The 21,580-nt window shown below is 48.0% G+C and overlaps 1 protein-coding gene across 1 annotated transcript in view; it reads left to right on the forward strand.

Annotated features, from left to right (window-relative positions):
* The first annotated feature begins 2,185 nt into the window (after positions 1-2,185).
* atad2b (ATPase family AAA domain containing 2B) overlaps positions 2,186-21,580 on the forward strand; it is a 58,437-nt gene continuing 39,042 nt past the window's right edge. Inside the window, exons 1-20 of the mRNA XM_048985293.1 lie at positions 2,186-2,523; positions 5,086-5,243; positions 6,067-6,104; positions 7,224-7,371; positions 7,892-7,988; positions 8,170-8,296; positions 11,627-11,782; positions 11,929-12,004; positions 12,204-12,305; positions 12,396-12,507; positions 12,854-12,969; positions 13,122-13,296; positions 13,633-13,721; positions 14,183-14,342; positions 14,666-14,756; positions 15,102-15,413; positions 15,738-15,885; positions 16,415-16,601; positions 16,716-16,901; positions 20,062-20,197. Of these exons, the coding sequence (XP_048841250.1) occupies positions 2,416-2,523; positions 5,086-5,243; positions 6,067-6,104; positions 7,224-7,371; positions 7,892-7,988; positions 8,170-8,296; positions 11,627-11,782; positions 11,929-12,004; positions 12,204-12,305; positions 12,396-12,507; positions 12,854-12,969; positions 13,122-13,296; positions 13,633-13,721; positions 14,183-14,342; positions 14,666-14,756; positions 15,102-15,413; positions 15,738-15,885; positions 16,415-16,601; positions 16,716-16,901; positions 20,062-20,197 (2,722 nt within the window). The 5' untranslated portion in view covers positions 2,186-2,415. The remainder of the gene's footprint in view (positions 2,524-5,085; positions 5,244-6,066; positions 6,105-7,223; positions 7,372-7,891; positions 7,989-8,169; positions 8,297-11,626; positions 11,783-11,928; positions 12,005-12,203; positions 12,306-12,395; positions 12,508-12,853; positions 12,970-13,121; positions 13,297-13,632; positions 13,722-14,182; positions 14,343-14,665; positions 14,757-15,101; positions 15,414-15,737; positions 15,886-16,414; positions 16,602-16,715; positions 16,902-20,061; positions 20,198-21,580) is intronic.

A 21,580-nucleotide genomic window follows, 5' to 3' on the forward strand; every position in this document is an offset into this window, starting at 1 on the left:
GTTCCTCCCGCCCCTCGCTGACGTCACGCCGCCTGCGCTCCAAGCTCTACCAGTATGTCCAGTTCTGCTTCAATGCGCTCTTTAAGTGCACTGAATTACCTCGGCGTTCACGTAATTAATTAGATTAGAAAAATATTTTTCTCGACGAAACATATGCATTTGTTAAACTAGTGATCTTGTGTCCATGTCGAAAACTGCATTTTGTAATTAAATATTGAGCTGAACTAAAATTAACCAGTACTTATTTTTACAGTTGATGCATTTACATCATAGACAAATTTCAGCATTATAATTTAGCTAGCACTGCGGTCTGACAGCTATAGGATTGTGGGCTGCATTCCTACCCCCAGCTGTGAGTGTGCTGAGGTAGGGCCCTACAGTCTAAAAACGTGGTCCGGTGGACTGATATCCCTAAGTTATCTTTAGTGTGTGACTGTGATGGGCTGGCATCATATGCAGAGTGTTCACTGCCCCATGCCCTGTAGAGGACCCCGGTCCGCCATGACCCAGCGCGAAATTAGCAATTATTTTATTATGAATTCCCTTTGTGATTGATCTGCGGTTCCTGATAGTATTTTGACTACAGAATAGCACAAAATAGCTGCATAACCGCACAGGTTAATCTTTATACTCCATTGAATGGATCCAGAACATGACAAACATTTGATGGGGGTCATTGTAATATTTTAATGAAGATACAGATGGGAAGGAGCTTAGCTGCATAATGAAGAAGAGGAGGGAGCAGTAGGGAAAGCAGCTACCCCACAACACTGACTGAGTATGACCGTCCGACACTTGCAGTAGGAGGCTTCCACAGCCACCCCCGGATGCCTGTGCTTGCGGTGTGGTACTCTCATCCTTTTCAGCTTCTTCCCCATGTCAGACTGGGATAGGTGGATGAAGCCCATTTAGACGTGTTCACATCATCATGTGTGGCTGTGGTGCATGGAGTGCACCTCATCTGTTGTGCTTTAGCGCTGGCTAACTCCTAAACTCCCCTTTCCTGTGATGAGCCAGGAACAGCAGGCGACCATGATGTAGCAGAGAGTTTCCTAGCCGGTGGGTCTTGGGACTATTTTCAGTGGGATGCGGACTGTGAGGTTTCAAAAACACATTTTTTTTTACTGTTGCCCCATTATGGCATAATGACCAGATGGAAAGCCAGATGAAAACCACTGAAGTAGCACGCTATATATATATATGGATGGCAGACAAACAGACAGACAGACAGATAGATAGATAGATAGATAGATAGATAGATAGATAGATGAAAGAGCTATTCAAATTAGACATCATAATGACTAATTTCCTGCGAAAGAAGTGCAAAATACAAAATAATATAAAAAAGGGACAGCTGATGACAGTACGTCAGTGGTCCGACAAGCTACTTGGAGGTTTTTCCTTAAGGCAGTTCTTGATCTAGCTGTCTTCCTTTGACCACATTCATTTGACTCACTACACTCCTGTCTTTCTGTTTATCACCGAAATTCAGATGTATTGCATGTAGCTATGACAACAAGACAGGACCCTCAGTTGAAATAAAACAAGTCTACATCAGTTTGCTGTAACCATCTGGCAAAGGTATGTTTAACACACACACACATACACAGGTTTGTCTTTCTGGGGACTCTCCATTCATTTCTATGGGGAAAACTCTAACCCCAACATAACAACCTTAACCCCTACCCAGACCTAACCCTAACCATAAGTAACCAAACAAAACATTAGACTTTTGGAATTTTTAGCTTTTTTTATTGCATTTACAGATCTTTGTGGTGAACTGAAAAATGGTCCCCACAACGTCGAAAAACAGGGTTTTATTACATTGTGGGGGCATTTGATTCATATGATGTATACATACATAATAAATGTCGGCAATATCTGGATTTTTTCCTAGAGCAACCAATTTGTCAAAGCTATTAGTTTTAGTATCTACATGGATTAGATACTGACCTATAGGTATACCAATATGCACATTTAACATTTCCACCTGGTCATTTAATTCTAAAGTTAATTTCTGGCGCTTTTAAAGTCAAAGTTTTACAGTTAAAGTGCAGAGGATAACGTTATGTAGTCTGGTGAAGAAATCATTCCATCAGTTCGCAGAGACATCTCCGATCGCTCATTCTCGCCTTGTTCTAGCGCAGAGCAGCACGTCGTCTCCGTTTCGGATTATATTCTGTCGGGTATTAGGGCGGTTCGGCTAGCGATTGAACTCTGAAGCCGGTCGGCTGAGGCAAAGCGGAAGTGCTGCACAAAAGAGTTCGGCCTGCTGACGGCGGGAGGAGGAGGAGGAGGGGGAGCGAGAGAAAGAGAAATGGCGCCTCGGCACTGCGCTCACTGAGACAGCGCCGGGCGGAGAGACCGAATCTGCTAGAGTCGAGCCGCAGGGGGGAAGGAGCCGAAAAAAACACCATGGTGAACACCCGAAAGAGCTCCCAACACGAGCCGCCTAGCCCCTTCATCTCGTCTAGGACCAGGTCGTCCGTCAAGAACAACCCGAACCCGGAGGAGCAGCACCATGTAAGGAGCCGGGTTCGCTCTTATTTATTTTATTTTTAACCCCCCCCCCCCTCCTCCGCCAGCCAGCGAGCGAGCGGCGGCGAAGTGTCCCCGTCTGGCCTGCCACCGACTCTTTTGTTAGCGTCCGCCGGTGGTGTCTGGGGGGCTCGCGGGCGGCGGGCGGGACGGGCGGCCTCTGTCACCCGGCACACACACAGGTCCACAAACACAAAAGAACTTAAGTTGCCTTTGGTCGACTTTGTTTTGGTCTCCTTTCCCCTGACAGTGTGACATTCGGGGAAGACGCGCCGCTCAGCGCCGCACTCGTCACTCCTAGTCACTCGTGTTTTTTTAAGCCCCCTTTGTGGAAACCAGGGTTTGCGGGCTGGGCCGGCTCGTGAGCTGGGCTCCGGCGTCTCGCCGGCTGCGGAGCCAACTGCCTAAGAGCCGCTTCTTGCCGCTCTTCCTTCATGACGTCCGTGTCCACGCCGGTGTTCCCCGGCCCTGCACATCGACGGGTTCGGTCCACCCGGGCGAACCGTCTACCTTTTTGTTTGTTTCGTTTTTTGTTGTTTTTTTGTTGAAATAAAGGGAAGCAGTGGCCGAGGTGGGGGGAAGGGTAACCAGCGGAGCCGGGGGACCCCCCTGCTGGCTGCAATCGGACATTGTCTCTAGCCTAGCTAGCCGGCTAATTCCGCTCCCAAACTTCAAATTGGCTGCTAAAACTTTTAATTCTTTATTTAATTTTTCGACTACGAAACCGAAGCCCGACGTGTCGCGTTACCAAGGCCGACTACGCGACTCCCGAGCGCCGCGCCCGAGTCTCCCTCGACGGCCAGTTTAATGTCATAAGATTTGCTGAGAAATACAAAGAAAGGAAGAGCGGCTAACGGCTATGTTAGCCTGCTAACTAGGCTCCATACAAAGTCTTACTCTTGCACTCACTGCACCCCTCGAAATTAGTCCGTATTTTCGTAAGTTTTTTTTTTTTATTTAATTAACCGACTTTCTGGACAGAATTTTCGAAGGTCTATGCATTTTGTTTGTGTGTTTCAGTATGCAGTATATATATCCCCACACATGTATGCACTTATACATTATAGTATGATTTCATTGAGATACTTCCATATTTATTGTATGTCACAAACATTTATTGTGCTGTGGTATGACACAGGATCTGGCGAATAATCGAAGTATGTGAACAGGGTCTCAGAGTTTCAGACAAAGAGCTGGGGTGGGTGCTCCTGCCTGCTGTGAGGTCTCCTTATCAGCTTGGAGTGGGAGGGGGTGAAGCCTGTAGCACTTGTTGGATAGTGGTATGTTTGGGCTTTGTGTTGTGTTGAGTCATTCATGAGTTCATGTTGGACCCTCTTGATTAAAACAAGTTTACATAAACAAGGCTTGAGTACATTGTTTTGAAGTTGGAATGTAATTTCCCCTTGTATTCCCACAAGCCCAGCATAGTCTTTTACCTGATTCTAGATTCTTAAGGTTAGCTTAGGCAGGCTAAGTTCTGCTTGTAACATGGCTGGGGTCTGTTAGGCTGACAAGCAAGATACAGGCAGAGGTGGCAGAGAGTAATATGACTATGTATTACTGGGTGCCTTTTCCACATGTCAGAATTAGCTTGAGAGGTATTGGCACTGGGGCGGCATGGTGGTGCAGTGGTTAGCACTGTTGCCTCACACCTCTGGGACCCGGGTTCGAGTCTCCGACAGGGTTACATGTGTGTGGAGTTTGCATGTTCTCCCCATGTCGTTGTGGGGTTTCCTCCGGGTACTCTGGTCCCCCCCCCCCCAGTCCAAAAACATTCTGAGGCTAACTGGACTTGCTAAATTGCCCGTAGGAGTGCACGCGTGAATGAATGGTGTGTGAGTGTGCCCTGCGATGGGCTGGCCCCCCATCCTGGGCTGATCCCTACCTCGTGCCCATTGCTTCCGGGATAGGCTCCGGACCCCCTGCAACCCAGTAGGATAAGCGGTTTGCAAAATGGATTGATGGATGCATGGTATTGGCACTGATACTGTTAAATTGCTTTCTCTTCTGCTCCTCCAGCCAGCTGGTGGCACAAATGCCTCAGTGGTTTAAATAGTTCACTTGTATGAACTTAAGGCATGATGGATAGACTCCTAGAGTATGTGTGGTTCGGTGGGTAGCACTATTGCTTCACAGTTGCTCAGTTCTGTTTGTAGAGTCAGCATGTCCCCCACCCCAGTGTTGTACAGGTTTCTTCTAGGTACTCTGGGTTACCCCACGGTCGAAAGACATTCAGTCAGGCTAACTGGTATCTCTAGATTGCCTGTAGAGTATGAATATTTGCAATTGTGTGCTCTGTGATGAACTGGCATTCCATCCAGGATGTCCTTAACCTTTGGCCCTGTCCTCTTCAGGCAGGTGGTGTAGTTGTGTTAATCTTATTATGGTCCAGTCATTACTACCCTTACTAATAGGTTGGTATGGTGCTTAAATGATTTATGCGAAAGAGTACAGCCATTATAAGCTCATTTCATCAGTAATTATGCGTCAAGTCTATGAAATTTCTGACATTGTGATTCAATAAATGAAACCTGTTATGTCCAACAGAGAGATCCAGGCAGCAATGTCAGCTGCAGTAGCGTCCGCCTTTCGCCCCCTTCCAAACGGACCCGCAGGCACACCACCCCCAGCTCCAGTGATACCTCTCCTGTTCCTCAGGCCAAAGGTCCGAGAGTCTCATGGAACATCCCACCCCAACGTACCAGGTGAGAGCCCTCCATAGTCAAGTGCAAAACTGTTCCCCAAAGTTCATGTAGATGTCTGTCTGATATAACATTGGATGAATAATGGTGTTTGTTCACAAGACAGTCAAGAATGTGCTATATGGCGAAAAGTATGTGGATATCAGCTTGTTCACTACCCAATTTGAAAATCAAGGATATTGATATGAAGTTGGTCCATCCTTCACTTTGCATGTTATGCCTGTGCAATTCTCACATAAGGACCTTGATAGTCAGATGGGTTGAGATTGAACTTGGGCAGTACCAAATTAAAATTTTTTTGCTGTCTGGACTTTTGAAAATTTGCAATATTCATCAGAAAAAAAATTACATTGCAGTATTTGAATTTTTTTTCCAGTTTTGTCCACACTTGTTGGAATGATGCTGGTTGTATTTGCCACCATTTAGGTTGATGCTGGCTAATTAGGTCCCTTTTTGTGAGTTTGGGAGAGTTTATTCCCAGATGTTTTCGTTTCACGATTACTGCCCTTGCAGTTGACCTAGGGAGAAATTTGGCAAACTGTCTTGTTGGAAAGAAGTAAAGTTGAATGTCACTAACATCTTCCATATGACTGGTCATTCTATTACCAGTGTTCATGGAAACTGCAGTGGGTGTGGCTTAATTAGCCAGTTCCTGTTGCTCTAACATGGGTGTCCACATACTTTTGGCCCTTAGTGTATGCTTTTTATGAGATGTATTTGTGTATAATAGGTATGCATCAAGAATTTTACATATATCAGCTTCAGAGTAATTTTTTAAAGCTTGTTTGAATTCTGCTTTATTGATTATGCAAATCATTTTTTTTAGGCTGTCTGTAGCTCTGCAGAATGGACACGGGAACATCTGTGAGTGTTCATCTCACTTTGGGTCAACCTTTCACCGGACTGTCTTTTCAAGCATTTCACCCAAAATACGACTTTACCTACTTAAAAGGCATCATTACTTACCTTGGGAGTTTAGTTCACTTTTAGCAAAGCTTGTAATTGTCCCATGCATGCAGAGCAAAGCCGGTACTGAGGTTTTACTAGTCTGCTGCATCTTGAATACCTTCACTGTACCGGCAGTCAGTGCTTACATCTCAATCCACAGTGACCATATGTGGGAGTGTTTAGGTCCTAATTTAGCAGGAATTCAGTCATTGTATATTAACAGCGTTGTCTATTGTTTTGCATTTGTGGTTGGGCTGTGAGTTATCTTCCTTGTCTGTGGCATAGTTTTTTCCCCTGATTGTTGAGAGTTTAGCATTTTTTAAATGTACTGTTACATAGTATCTGGTGCAGATTTTTTTCTTTGAAGAATTTTATTACTTCTTCCCCTGAGAACTGCAGATTGAGTATAGTATGTAATTTTTTGTTTTGTGCTGTTGCATTGAAAAGGTGGCATTGTTAAATAACATTACAGTGAAAAATCAAAGAAACAAAATACCATGAATCACGAGTTGCAATGAAATTAGAAGTCACTCCGTAGATTGCACCACGTGTTCTGTGAGAGGAAGTGACAGTGTTTGGCATTGTGGTTTTTGTTGTGGTTTTAAGCGGAGTGTCTCTCTAGCTGTTTTTTCTCTCCCATCTTGTCTTCAGTCGCACTGTTAACAGATCACATGGTTTAATCACTGTGTATAAAAACACCTCTGGCAGTTTTGTCTGCCCTTAATTGCTGCTTAAAGTTTGAGTTCATGTCATATAGCAGTTTCTCAAGATTAAATTGAATTGCTATATATAGACATTTTAATGTTTCTCTTTCCAGTTGAGCTTTAAGGCTGTTTGTCTCCAGAACTCCCAAATGATATGGATGAAATTATGTTCTCAGGTTTCTTCAAGAAATAATAGTGGAAAAACAGGTCATTGGGTGAAGTGTTTTTTTTTTTTTTGCAGCCTGTTCTGTATGGAGAAAGACTGTTTGCTGTCTGAGGGCACAGCAGTTCATTTATAATGCCCAGTCCACCTTGCCATGTTGAATTCTAGCCCGTATGAACCTGAGGAGCGAGGATGCAGATGCCGGCGACCATGCCCACATGAACGGGCACGTGGAGCTGAAGAGGAGCTGTCGCTCCCGCAAGGGCCGATTCGAGCATGTCAATCAAAGCCTGCTCTTCGATCAGCTTGTCAACAGGTAACGGGGAGGGCTTGGCTGAGATGGCACCATAAGGGTGCTTTCACAGGGAAGGGGATTTCATTGGGCATTTTCGCTGCTGAAATTTAATTGTTACTGGTGTTATAGTAGAACATACAATGTAGATGTATGCTTATGTCCAGCAGGGGTTGTTATGGATGTTACACCAGCTGATGCAAAGTAAATGGTGCATTATGGGAACAATGATGTGGTTGGTGCCCCTGTATGTGAGGATAATAGAAAACCCATGGTTAATACCAGCTAATAGTCTCCGTTATATTTCTGCTGTCCTCTTCAGTCTTGGTGTGAATATGCTATTCTAGTTGAGGCGATCCAGTCCAGGCAGGAGAGCCGTGGGTATTTGGTGGATGGCAGGTGGTCCTGTCATAGACAGTTCACCTTGACTCATCTGTAGTCACCAACTGCAGTTTGTCAGGCCTGGTCTGAAGACCTGTGAGATGTTTCAGATTGAAGGGGGTGGCAAAGCGGCTTGTTTGTGAGCTTCTCTCCCTGTTTGCAGTACGGCCGAGGCAGTCCTGCAGGAAATGGACAACATCAGTAGCATCCGGCAGAACCGGGAAGTGGAGCGTCTCCGCATGTGGACGGACACAGAGTTTGTGAGTGTGCAGCTGCTACCTTTTGGGAAGGTGACAGAAATTGTTGGAATACAAGCGGTGGAGGGTCAGTGCGGTGGGTAAGAAAATGGACCCATAACTCAAGGGTTGCTGGTTCAAGCCCAAGGTGGGGCTGTGCCTCAAGTGATGCACTTAACCCTTTCTATCCATCTGCGGTCTAAAGGAGAACATGGACATGTACTCGCGGGTGAAGAGGCGGCGGAAACCTCTTAGGAGGAACTCCTACTCGATCCAGACGCATCCCAAAGTGATGAGCGAGGCAGAGGCTGAGGAGGAGGAAGTGACGGAAGGTGCGTATCATGACAACGAGGGGGTGTTGGGAGCTCGCGCTGAATGGACCAGAATTCACTTTTTTTTTAAACTTGGGTCTCAGATTCTGTTTTACCTTCAGGGGAATGAGTATTTGGATTAGATGAGAACCCCAGTGTCCTGTTTGGTGTTTGTTTACAATGCAGATCTCCCACCGTGATGGAGTGAGGGCAAGGTGGTAGTTTTGCCAAGGTGACAAACAGTCGGCATGTTTACATGCACACTAAGAAAATTGAATTATTGTTAGTCTGACTAAGACCAGACTTTTAAAGTACATGTAATCATCTTAGTCCGACTGAAATCGTACTAGATCGAATTTCTCGGTCAGATTAAGACACCCAGATATTGCGATTGGGAGGTGATATACTTTTGCATAAATGCATTCAATCGGACTCGGTGGCCTAGGTGCTCTGCGCATGCTCCCCAGTTTCTCCCCCCAGGCATTGACCCAGAAGTAACAGAAGAAGCCACTATACCGAAGATGCTTGGAGCATAGCAGAGGTTGCGTTGTTGATGCACTTTAACAGCATATGGGCAGTGTCATCTGCCTTCAGATGCACCACAGTCATTAGGAATAGCATGTATCTTGTTTGCGAAATGCACTGCGCTGTAAAACTGTCCAATTCACCGCTCAACTAAAGGGCACTTTCCCATCACACCAGGTACCTTGCTTTTGGTACTTCAAGAAGGTATCAAGGTGTTGGTTTTCCACTGGCGTACCAGCGTCAAAAGACATCACAACGCAAAGCGGTGTATTTTGTAATGAATTCAAAAAATGGCTGTAGTAGGATTGGTTGTAGTTCAATATTTATATCAACATCGCATGTTATGCATATACAAATCTTGTATCACTAGTCAGCTAGATTATTGCTGCATTCCATTTGAACTTGTAAATTCCGACTTCCTAGTCGGAAATTTCAAACGGAATGTCTCCAAGTCCAAATTCTAACTTTTGAACTTGGAGAAATCGAACACAACCCCGAGCTCATAATTCAAGATGACTGCGCCCTTTACCAACAGAAGTTATAGCTGTACTTTTATATTGTTTATTAGCACTTGCATCTTATTTTTGGCTCATTAAGTCGGTTGTACACACAGTGGTGTCCAACTGCTGTCTGTGGACATTTTGCTACACAAAAAAATGCGTAACGTGTTATCTACTGATATTGCTAACAATGGCCAATTAACTGCGCTAGAACTGGGACCCATTTCTTTAAGCAGTATTTCTTGCTTAAGCGGACAACTTTGTGGAGTTAAGGTAATTTGGGCTAATTGTAAGTGAATGAAGATAAACTCCGGGAAATTAATTCTGGCAAGTTGTCGAGGTAAGCAAGAAATCTTGCTTTTTGAAACGGGTCCCTGGCACTGCTAAATGGCTTTCTGACTTTATGTACTGGAACGCTGTAACTCGTGTATGTGATGTCATTCCCTGATCCAAGTTCTGACCTCCTAGGTGAATGGAACGCAGTACAAGATCAGTCATTTTCTTACCTTCAATTTGGTACTGATATTATAGCACAGGGAGTTTGTCTCGACAAAACATGTCATGGCAAGTTTTTGCAATTTTTAATGATTCCTTTTCAAGATTATCTAATATGTTTAAAGTTTACCTATGCTGCTTTCTCATGAGCGCTACATGCATTCAGACATTTTCATCCTTGCTGTTTAACGGTAGCTCTACTTTACTGTCTATGTAAATGTACTGAATGTGTATATACAGTAAATGTCCTGATGAGTGTACATGCTCTCTCCTCATCACAGCATGTGCATTCATAATTTCATAATTCATCATATTAAGAAATATTTAACACTGACGAGTGGCATTAACGTCTTAGCTGATGCGTTTCATAGTGACATGTTGTGTAGAAGGTTAAGCGTATTACTCATGATCCATCGCTGCTTGCTACATCCCATTCCTCGCATCAATTCAGTGGCTGTTTTGTTTTGGGAGGAGATGAGGAAACACCCATCCATCCATTTCCCAAACCGCTTATCCTACTGGGTTGCGGGGGGTCCGGAGCCTATCCCGGAAGCAATGGGCACGAGGCAGGGAACACCCCAGGATGGGGGGCCAGCCCATCACAGGCCACACTCACACATGCACTCCTTAAAGGTGACAGGGGGGATTGGTGCTGTCGTCCTGCCACTCTCGCCGATCACTTAAGCTGTGGACAGTGGGTTGGCTTGACGTCAAAACCCCTGGAAACCCTCATGTCTGTGCTTCCTTCCAGGTCTCTCTTTTAGCCAGGCTGTCATAGTTACTCTAGTCCTGCCGGAGGTTAGGTTAGGTGTAGGGCAACTCTTCTCCATCTTCTCTTTTCCGAGCTGATACCGAGCCGACTCTACACCGTGTGAACACGCACCTGGACTCCTGGAGATAACAACATGAAACCAACTGGGACTTTATATGAACTCTAATGAATCTCAGTATAAATGCAGTTTCATGCTGCCCGATCCCCCAGAGGAGGATGGGGTCCCCTTCCGAGTCTAGGTTCCTCTCATGGTTTCTTCCTGCTAGAGGGAGTTTTTCCTTGCCACTGTCGCCTCAGGCTTGCTTGGTGGGGTTCTGGCCGGTTAAATGTGAAGTGCTTTGTGACAATGACTGTTGTTAAAAGCGCTATATGAATAAAATTGAATTGAATCCTATGGGCAATTTAGCAAGTCCAATTAGCCTCAGCATGTTTTTGGACTGTGGGGGGGGGAACCGGAGTACCCAGAGGAAACACCACGACAACATGGGGAGAACATGCAAACTCCTCACACATGTGACCCAGGCGGACATTCGAACCCCGGTCCCAGAGGTGTGAGGCAACAGTGCTAACCACTGCTCCACCATGCTGCCCCGTATCAAAGTGAAACGTTCCTCTGTCATAAAATCAAGGTGACGGGCTCTTGAGATGAAGCTTGTGAGAAGCTCTATGATTGTAGCTTACTTGACGATGAAGGGGATGAGGCAGAGGAGGCCGGAGAAGAGAATGACAGCCTGTGTAGGTTAGGGGCTTGTGACCATATCCAGAAGCTTGTGGGTTTAGGTCCTGTAGCTGCCAGAATAATATCACAATTGGGACATTGGGCACAATCCTTATCCCCAACTGCTACACAGCTCTGTGACCCCGAAAGATGCTGTCAGCTGTACATTCATGGGTGGCCGTCTCAAACCTGGTTGGAATCTGTGGAAATTGTCTGATTTTCCCCATTTGAATTTTGTTTTATTCTATCCTGTCCCTGGGAGTGCAGGTTCTGTCCGAGGCCTGTTATTCAATATGGAAATTGCAGTTGCATTGTTGAAAGTTTCTCACCCCCATTGACAGAGTCGCATGAGGAGGGTGAGGAGGACGACGAAGATGTAGAAGATGATGACGACGACGATGAAGGGGATGAGGCAGAGGAGGCCGGAGAAGAGAATGACAGGCGCTACAACCTGAGGCAACGGAAAACTGTGCAGCGATATGAAGCACCTCCTATAGGTAGACCCCGCCCCTCCACCTGACTTCACCGAAGTGTCTGGTCATATCTCATTATCCTGTGGGGCCTTCTCAGAAGCATCCCAAGATCAAGAGAAGTGTTGATGCTTAACTTCTGGGATTATGATGATTATTTTAACTTTTTACAGAACCTGTGAATCGGAAACCGAGCAACAATGCATTGTTTGATACGCATAGATCTCCAGCACGCAGAAGCCATATAAGGTACCTTTGGAAGTGGTTTAATATTAGTTGGTTATGTGTGTTGGGTCAAGCACTGATAGTGGCAAGACTTTGAGAGGAAGGTGAATTATGAATATGCTACTTTTGTGATGTATAACTTATCCTAGGGCTTCTGCAGTTTGTTAGCATATTCAGGCTACTTATTTTGATGATGAAGGCCTGTTCTCTTCCTCACCACCAGAGTGAAGAAGCACGCCATCCATAGCAGCGATACGACGTCGTCATCCGATGAGGAACGCTTTGAGCGCCGGAAAAGCAAGAGCATGACGAGAGCACGTAACAGGTAGGGGGAGAAAGAGCTTTGATGGTGTTGGCCTCTGCTGGCTTCAGACATGTGGTGGGCAGTCTCAGGCTATGCTGCTATCTCAAACAGATGCCTCCCCATGAACCTGCGGGCCGAGGACCTGGCGGGTGGCTTGCTTCGAGATCGGGTCAAAGTCGGTGCCAGTCTGGCAGACATAGACCCCATGAATCTGGACACCTCTGTAAGTCCTCCACATTCCTGTCAGGCTAGCAGGTAGCTGGGTGGTTAAGGAAATGTCCTGACAAAGCAGTGAAGACCAAGGAGGTACTCCTGAAAGAGAGATCTTGTACTGGTAGTAAATAGTACCAGTAAATATTCAGATACTGGTTTTAGTCACATTTTTGATAAGGATGAAGATATATCAATGACTGAGGATTCATATGAAATAGCTCCATTCTGGGTGGGAGGACAGAGAAGGTTCATACATGACCATAGACATTGCTGTGATAATGAATGGCAAGACTTGTCTAATGACCATTCGAGTGTCTAGCTCACAGTGACTCCAACACGGTCCCCTTGTGCTCAAGGTGCGGTTCGACAGCATCGGCGGCCTCAGGAATCACCTTCAGGCCCTCAAAGAGATGGTGGTCTTCCCTTTGCTTTATCCGGAAGTCTTTGAGAAGTTCAAAATCCAACCACCCAGGTGAGACCCCTGAGAGGTCAATCGCTGACGCAGTTGACTTAAAGTGGCTGATAAAAGTAGTTAAGATTAGCTATTTCAAGTGTGCCTTTATCATGCTAGTTTGTCACCCTCTAGAGCTTCTGCCTTCACTAGTTCCTTGTTCCTCCTTGCAGAGGTTGCTTGTTCTATGGGCCGCCGGGCACAGGGAAGACGCTGGTGGCCCGGGCTCTGGCCAACGAGTGTAGCCAAGGCGACCGCAAGGTGGCCTTCTTCATGAGGAAGGGAGCGGACTGTCTCAGCAAGTGGGTGGGCGAGTCGGAGCGCCAGCTCCGCCTCCTGTTCGACCAGGCGAGTGGACACACAGATCACGTGATCGGCCTGAGTGAAGTGGATGACATCATTAGTGGCATTTCCATTGGTCTAGATTTTGTGCATTTTGAAGATAACTGGAAAAAGTGTTAATGTACAACACATGGATCTGTATCGTGGGATGAGAAAAGGCAAATATTTACATGAGATCTATTAATTGAAACAAATCCTATTTGCAGTTGTTTTCTGGACATAGAAAATTCCTTTATTTTCTCAAAGCTTTAATGGAAATGGCTGTTGATTACACGACCATGAAGGCCTTGTCCGCAAGATGGCATCAGCCAGTAACGTGGTAGGTGTCTCTGCTTTCCGTAGGCATATCTGATGAGACCCTCCATCATTTTCTTCGATGAGATCGATGGCCTGGCTCCCGTCCGCTCCAGCAGACAGGATCAGATCCACAGGTATCTTGCCGGCACTGTCGCTTGATGTGATGGGATCTATACCCATTTTGTTGAGAGGCGCTACTGTGTAACTATACGTTTGGCGGCCTGTGGGCTGCATTCGCCACGGTTACCGCACGATGGCCAATCGTATAGAATCTCTCTGAAGACTGAGAGTTCAGGAAATCCCATGAGGTGTCTGGATGTTTTTAAGAATGTCCAATAAAGTCCTCCTTAAATTTTTTTTTTACCTGTTTCAATCTGTATAACAGCTGTGCTGTAATCAGCATCAAAGCAAGCACTTCAATGACTGTATCATTGAACGACTGTGTGTTTAAGCAGCAGCTCAGTGGTTGGATGTTCACTCTCCTTTTCTGCAAGAGGAAGCTGCTTGTGCTGACCTGTCATATGCCAGCCAGGTCTTTGATGTATCCATGAGCGGTTTAACTGAGAACATCCCCTGCCCTGTCCTGTTCCCACAGCTCTATAGTGTCCACTCTTTTGGCCTTGATGGATGGCCTGGACAACCGGGGGGAGATAGTGGTCATCGGTGCTACTAACAGAATTGACTCTATTGACCCTGCACTCAGGAGACCTGGTCGCTTCGACCGGGAATTTCTTTTCAGCCTGCCTGATAAAAAGGTGAGATTCTGGCACTTTGTAGGTCGTCCGGGCCGGTCTCCATTTGGCTTTTTGGCTCTTTGCTGTCCACCGCATCCTATGATCAGCTCCAAACCCTGCTGTTTTTGTGGTGTGGTTACAACGGGCTTCTGCCCTCCAGAAATAGCTTGTAGCACAGTTTTGTTGGAGAATTTCTCTCTTCGGCAGTATAATGGTCCTGGGGGGGGGAGGAGGTTGTAACACATTCGCCACATGTAAGTACGTGAACCGGGATATTGGAATGTGTTACACAGAGGGTTAAAGGGCTGATCACCTGTAGATAACATGCCACCTTCTGTCCACAGGCTCGGAAGCACATTCTGGACATTCACACGCGGGACTGGAATCCTCGGCTGGCGGGATCTTTTGTTGAGGAGCTGGCCGAGAAATGTGTCGGTAAGCAGCAGCGCCGTCTAGCGCTCACAGGTTTAGCGGCCTCTCCTCTGCTTTAAACCCCTCCATCTGCGCATGTGTGTGGATGTCCATGTCCATATCCATGTCCCCTCTCTGCCTCCGCTGTACCTTCTTAACCTAAAGACCCTGCTGCATGCTGCTGGCTTCCCTAAGGGAAACATGAGTAAATACGTGTGACCTCTTCAATGCACCCTTACCCAGTCAGCCTGGCTAATGCTTTCTATAGAATCTCTATAGAAATGATGTGTGTCGGGTAATGTAAAAGTAACAAGCTGCTTGCCCGTCGACGACGCCCCCTACTGACACCCCCGTGCCACACCACCGCAGGCTACTGTGGGGCCGACATCAAAGCACTTTGCACAGAAGCAGCGCTGGTTGCGCTCCGACGCCGTTACCCTCAGATCTACAGCAGCAGCCAGAAGTTCCAGTTGAACGTGGACTCCATCGTCCTGGGCCCGCAGGACTTTCAGTGCGCCATGCGCAGCATCGTGCCGGCTTCCCAGCGTGCCCTGCTGAGCCCTGGGCGGGCGCTCCCCGGCGTGGTGCGCCCCCTGCTGCAGAGCACGTTGTCGGAGGTGCTGGCCTGCTTGCTTAGAGTCTTCCCCCACGCAGAAACCTCCCTCAGGGACGACATAGGCGGTGAGACCCTAATATCCATTGCTGTTTAGCAGCCCCGATCAGCTCATTCACACATTTTTATGCTTCTGCTGTCTGACATTATGAAGAAATATAGTTAATACCGCCATTTTCTGCGGTTTTGGCTGCAGGAGAAATGGTCGGTATATGGCTGGTTCTGAAAATGAAAGGTGCTCTATGTTCTGAGTTACTGCAATCAGAAGCCTATTTGCTGCCTGAAGGCGCAGTTTCCAGGTGTTTCTGTAAGCGGCTCGGTTTGCGGATGCAGAATGTGGTCTGCTGGCATTCACCCCCTCACCCCAAAGGCCTGCTGGTTTCCCTGAACAGACGGTGACAATCAGCTGCTAGAGGAGGACTCTTACGGTGACTATGATGACCTCGACGATGGTGCTCCTTCGATTTTCGATGTTCATTCAGGATCTCCAAAGAAACAAGCGCCTCAAGCTGCGCACAGACCGTTCCTGCGTTTTACTGAGTGAGTCCGGCTGTGCAGCGTTACTCTGTTCAGCCATTTTGAAGGCGTCTTTAAAGAAACCGGTCTCATCCTCTGCTCACTGGACTTTACATACAAAATACACCGGATTAATGTTTGAGAATCTTTGTTACGTCTGACTTAATTCTGGCAGCCTTACCTCAGGGTATACACCGAACTAGAGAGGGAACATTATTTTACTTAATCTTTCTCGCAGCAACATTTTAATTAGCGTTTCTGTTAAGCGATGTTGTCTTGTAGTGTGGTCCTGCTGCCACCTGATGGATTGTCTGGGAATAACAACTCCTGCAGCTTTTTTTTATTTCTGAATGCATTTGTCTTCTATTCGAAAATACCAATTGTGTGATGTTAATGTGTCACTACTTTTTGTGGCAATAGCATGTAAACAAACTGCTGTCACTGGCATTTGTATCTGGATATAGTCCTGATGCAGCAAACTTCTGAGGTCTGGCCTTAACCGCAGCCTTTGTGTGGGAGGCTCAGGCTGTCTTCCTGTTTTCACCTTCCATAGGTTAGCCTATCAGCAGCCACTGTCATGCCGGCCTCGCTTGCTCCTGGCGGGGGATCGGGGCTCGGGACAGACCACGCACCTCGCCCCCGCTGTCCTGCACCACCTAGAGCGGTTTTCGGTGCAGCGGCTCGACCTGTCCACTATGTACTCCGTCAGCGTCAGGAGCCCTGAGGAGTGCTGCACACAGGTGTGGTCTGCTGGGCTGATGAGGGCACCCCCTGCCTATCATAGTCCGTATGACATTCCCCAGGCAATCCTCTCCCCAGCCAATAAGTGAGCACAGTCCCCTGCCTCCCCGCAGGTGTTCCGGGAGGCTCGTCGCTGTCTCCCCAGCGTGGTCTACATCCCCCACATAAGTGAGTGGTGGGATGCCATAGGAGACACGGTGAGGAGCACCTTCCTCAGCCTGCTGCGGGACGTGCCGTCGTTCTGCCCCCTTCTCGTGCTGGCTACCGCTGAGACGGCCTTCCAGCACCTTCCGGACGAGGTGAGCCTGGCCGCCTCTCTGACCCTCAGGTCGCGTTCTTCTGCTGCGTTAACTTTTACTGATTCTCCCCCTCCTCCCTATGCCCGTCGTTCCTTATTTCCTGTTATGAACAGCAGGGGGCTTTGCTGTTCACTTTCAGGATCTCTTGAATGATTAAACAGACTCCCGTGCATTTCAATTATTTAAAAAAAAATAAAAACATATGTGATAAACCCCTTCAGTCGGTGCTATAATTCTTATTTTGGGGTTCACAGCATGTGATCTAGCCCCCAGAAGTGTGATCAAAAGTTCCCTGCATCCTAACCTGCAGACTGGCTTTACCCATGGTGCACTGCAGGGGGCTTTGTTGCTAGTGGACTGCTTGATCACCCCCACTCCTCCCCCCAATGTAGGACAGGTGCACTCTCTTACAGTGTTAAGTGAAAGGTTGCTTTTTGTCAGACATGAATGAAAAGTAATAGCAGTTTAAAATTTTTGACTTCGGCTTCCAGCTAAAGGAGATTGAGTTGCAGCCAGTGTTTCTTCGGGGTGGGGGGGTGAGGTGCTAAAATGTTCTCCCCCGGCAGCTGTGAATTGTTCCCGGCTGCTGGCCATTTTATTACCTGTAGGCCTGGACATGGAGGGCAGGAAGCTGGTTAAAAGCCACATTTGAAGTGCAGGACATTGGGTCCTGTCCCACTTATGGGGAAGTTTAGGCCACCTGCTTGCTCCAGCCAGGTGTGTGGAGGTTCGGTTGCTAGCGGTCGCCCCTGAGCAATGAGGTCTCGACCCACAGCTACAGTGTGCAAGGGTTGCTTGGTTCCTGCTGATTGGATTTGGGGTATATTTATTCCACCAAAGCAGATACAAGTGAGACAGATGATGCATCACAAACATACAGCTGACCAAGAGCCGACTTGGGTACGAGTGCGACCAGGCTGAGCTCCCGATGAGTGACCAGTAACAAATCCGCAAGCCGTCACATGCAGACATTCCAAAAGCCGTTCTGTTAATTGGCTGTGGGAGCTCTTGGCAGGGTCTTCTCGCCGTGGCGATTTACAGTGATGGTGGTCCAGTGGCCCGTTGAATTGGCAGGAGTGAGCGGTAGGGGAGTCGATGGGGGCGGGTTGCTGACAGACGGCGCAGTCGCGTTGGCATGACCGGATTTTAGCGGCTCCTCCTCAAACCTCCCCCCTCATCACCGGGGAGGGGAGTAAGTGGAGCTGCCATTAAAGCGGGTAAATGAGGAATCGGGGTCCTGACCCAGCCCTGATTGCATTGGTACTTCTCATTTTTCTCGCCCCGTTTTGAGCTCTGGTAGAGGGGAGGTGCAAGACCCCAGTGCGTAGTTAAGCCTACAGGGCTCGCTGTGTTACTCCTTGTCACCTGTTTCTGCTTCCTCATGGGCCCTCAAACACAGGGATTGCAGTGAAATGCTCCAGTCATCGCCACGTCCCTGATACATTCATATCAGAATGACCAGTAGCAGTGGCAGTTGAGTTTAATGTGTCGTTTATGGTCACAGGCTTTGAGGCGAGGCCGGCTGCTAGGTTCTCAGTGTGCTTCTGGACATGACCGGGGGTGAGGTGGTGGCAGGCTACTTCAGGAGCGTCAGAGATGTTGGAGTGACGGTTGTATGCTCAGTGGGTCAGGCTGGGGCCCCCGGGGAGGGGACTGTCACTCACCCCGACATGAGGAGGCTTGTCAGGCTTTTACACACCTGCGTCCCACTGGCAGGATGCCTTGCTGAGGGGCCTTGTTAATCAGGGGTGTGTTACCACGGGAACGGGGAGGGCAGCTCGTGCGCTGCATCCCTGCCGCTTGGCCATGCTTGATAGGAGCGTGAGCACGGCTCACACCTGGGGTAAATGAGCACGCTGGAAGCAATGCACGTGCACGCCATCACAAAGGGCTGTGTGGCACTACTTATTTATTTTTTACTAAAAAAACAAAAGGTCTGCGGGGTCATAAATGTGAATCCCAGCTTGGGGATTTCACTCCGAAACAGGATTCGCTTGTGAGGACTCTTCGTCTGTTGAATTTTCAATCGATAAAATGGGTTTAAGTGAACGGATTAAGCGCAAATGCACAGTTCCGCCCCGTCTGTGTGTCAGAAGAGCTGCTCTGCCAGGGAAGTTTGCCGCTCTACTTGCCGCCCTTGAGGCTGCGTGTGTCTGACTTTCACCTTGGCTCCGTCTCGGATCTTCATTCTGTGGTCCGTTGATGCGCAGCCAATAAGCCGGTTCCCAGTTCAGCGCCTTCTTCATCCGCTTGAATTAAGATAATTACCAGGTGTCTGTTCTGGGCTCAGCGTCTGTCTTTGTGGAGCGCACAAAGACAAAGGGTCGAATGCTTTACTGCTTTTACGGTCAGCCCAAGGTTCTAGGCTTTTTTTATAGTCTAATTTTTAAGACGGTATATTTGTATCTTGGAGCAAAATTAAGAATTTCAACTTTAAAAACATCTTCTCATGGGAGAAGGGAGTTGGTAGAAGCTGGAGCACAGCTTCTCTGCTGATATTCCCTTGTGTGGAGCTCAGCATGTAGACTGAGGATCCCGTCGGCCAGACCCTGGTGTTTTATTTCTGTCCTGTTTAGCTCGTGGCCTGCCTGGGCCCCTGTCTGGGTTTCAGGTGTCTAAGGTCTGATCTGTTATAGGAGTTGTTTTGAGTAATTGGGCGATTCAGAGCGTATGTAGCTGCTGCTTGTAAACACAAGCTGATTTTGCCTTTTCTGTGGTCCGTCCTTCACGCCTGGGTTGGGATAGTTAGGTTCTTTTCTCTGCCCTGGGGGGGGAACTGATTTTGAGTGACCCCACAAACCTGACAAGGTATCTGCTCTTTGAACAAAGTTAATATAATCATTGAAGTTTGAGGTGGAGGCAGTTGATAGTAAATGGCCCATTCAGTGGGCTGGGTGTGGTGGATAGGGCCAGCGCCCCCTAGCCCTGTGGAGGAGTGGTTAAGTTCCACAAGCCTTTGTCAAATTTTATGGTTAAAGTTTTGTGGTGGCTGGGGGGTGGGGACTGGTTACAAAAAATATCCTTTTTTTTGGACCCGATTAGCCATCTAGCATCATCCATCATGCTTTATCCCTTGCTGTGTGTGTGTGTGTGTGTGTGTGTGGCTGGCTGACCTTTCACCTCAGCACCTCATTCCCTGCATGTCCATGTGTCTGTGCAGTTGAAGCGCCTCTTCACCATGCAGTACGGGGAGGTGGTACACCTGCGCCGGCCGACCGAGGACGACCGCAGGATGTTCTTCCAAGACCTGATCCTGGTCCAGGCGGCTCAGGCGCCGAGCTGCAACAGAAGAGCGGGTACGCCCCCCATCCCCGCTCACGCTCTGATTTACCGTCCCACTGAAGAGCTCTGTCAGAGTGTTTTAATGCCTTTAATACTCGCCAGCGTCCCCAGCCGACCCCGGCAGCTCCGTCATAGTCAAAACGTGGAATTAAAAACGTTTGTCACGTCGGCGCAGTTCTGCTGCGGCCCGCCGTCTCCGGTTCCGCCCCCGTGCCGCTCGTTCCCCAACTCTGGGCACATCACACTCCAACACAGAGTTATTGTCTCGGAAGAGGAGCGTCTGAAGTCGCCGCTGTCGACGGCGATGATGTAAGCGGCAGCTTGAGTGCCTCCCTTCGCGCAAATTGAATTTGCCGCCTGGCTGACTGGTGTTTGAAAGGGTTCTGCTCTCCTCGAGATGGCCTCTCTCTCTCTGACGGCTCCGGGCAGCGTCCACAAAGCGAGGGGGGCTCGAAGCGCTTGAGAGCACAGCTGGGGTCTGAAACCGAGAGCACGCTGATCAGAAACAAGTGGATTTCTGATGCCGAGACATTAAACAGGAAACTGGCTGCTGCCTGTAAAGCTCCTCTGACTTCGGACGAAGCAGCATCACCCTGGGCTGCTTCGTTTTGACCTGCTTTAAGTGGCTATCCCACCCCCTCGCTCGTACATGAAGCAGGGGGGCATGTTCCTCCCTTGCAGAACGGCTCTGTTCACCAAAAAATAAGGCCATGCGTGATTTTAGTCATACATTTTTTTATAATTTTTTTTTTTTTTTAAGGTGATGGACTGCACTATGAGAAGTTTCTTTAAAGTACAAGGTTTTTTAATCTTCTAAAGGCGCAGGTGGTCTGTGTGTGCAGAGAGCACAGCAGTGAGTGTGCTCCATAAATGCTTCACATTTTCCAATTGGTGTAGCGGGCAGCGTCGACGCTGTCCTGGGTCTCGCGTCTCTTCTGCGGTTCCTTCCTGGAAGGGGAACTATTTCGATTTTATTTATTGTTCCATCTGTGAAACCCACAGCCGGAAGACCAAATGTGCTCAAGCATAAGTAGCTCGCAGTGATCTCTTACTTTCGACGTTCAGGGAAACTCCTGGTTTTTTTTTTGAAGGATCTGATGTGTTCTGCCCGTGTGTTTTCACCGTCTTGCGTGAAAGCCTGTGGCTCCATCGGCTCTCGTCTTCGCTCTGCCCGCAGGATGTCGGGTGGGAGCCCGCGTGCCTCGATGCCCGTGCGCCGAAAGCTCCCAGGGCGGGGTCCGATTCAATTAATCCTGCCGGGGGCGAGTGAACGGGACTCGACAGTGGAGAGCTTTCAAATGCAAATGCGCCGCAGATTCCCCTCTGAAGGCACAGTGGGGGGCACCTGCCTGTGCTCTGCGGGGGGGCCGCTGAATAATATAGCAGACCCACTTCTA

The sequence above is a fragment of the Brienomyrus brachyistius genome, chromosome 19, assembly GCF_023856365.1.
Source record: "Brienomyrus brachyistius isolate T26 chromosome 19, BBRACH_0.4, whole genome shotgun sequence".
Taxonomy (NCBI): Eukaryota; Metazoa; Chordata; class Actinopteri; order Osteoglossiformes; family Mormyridae; genus Brienomyrus; species Brienomyrus brachyistius.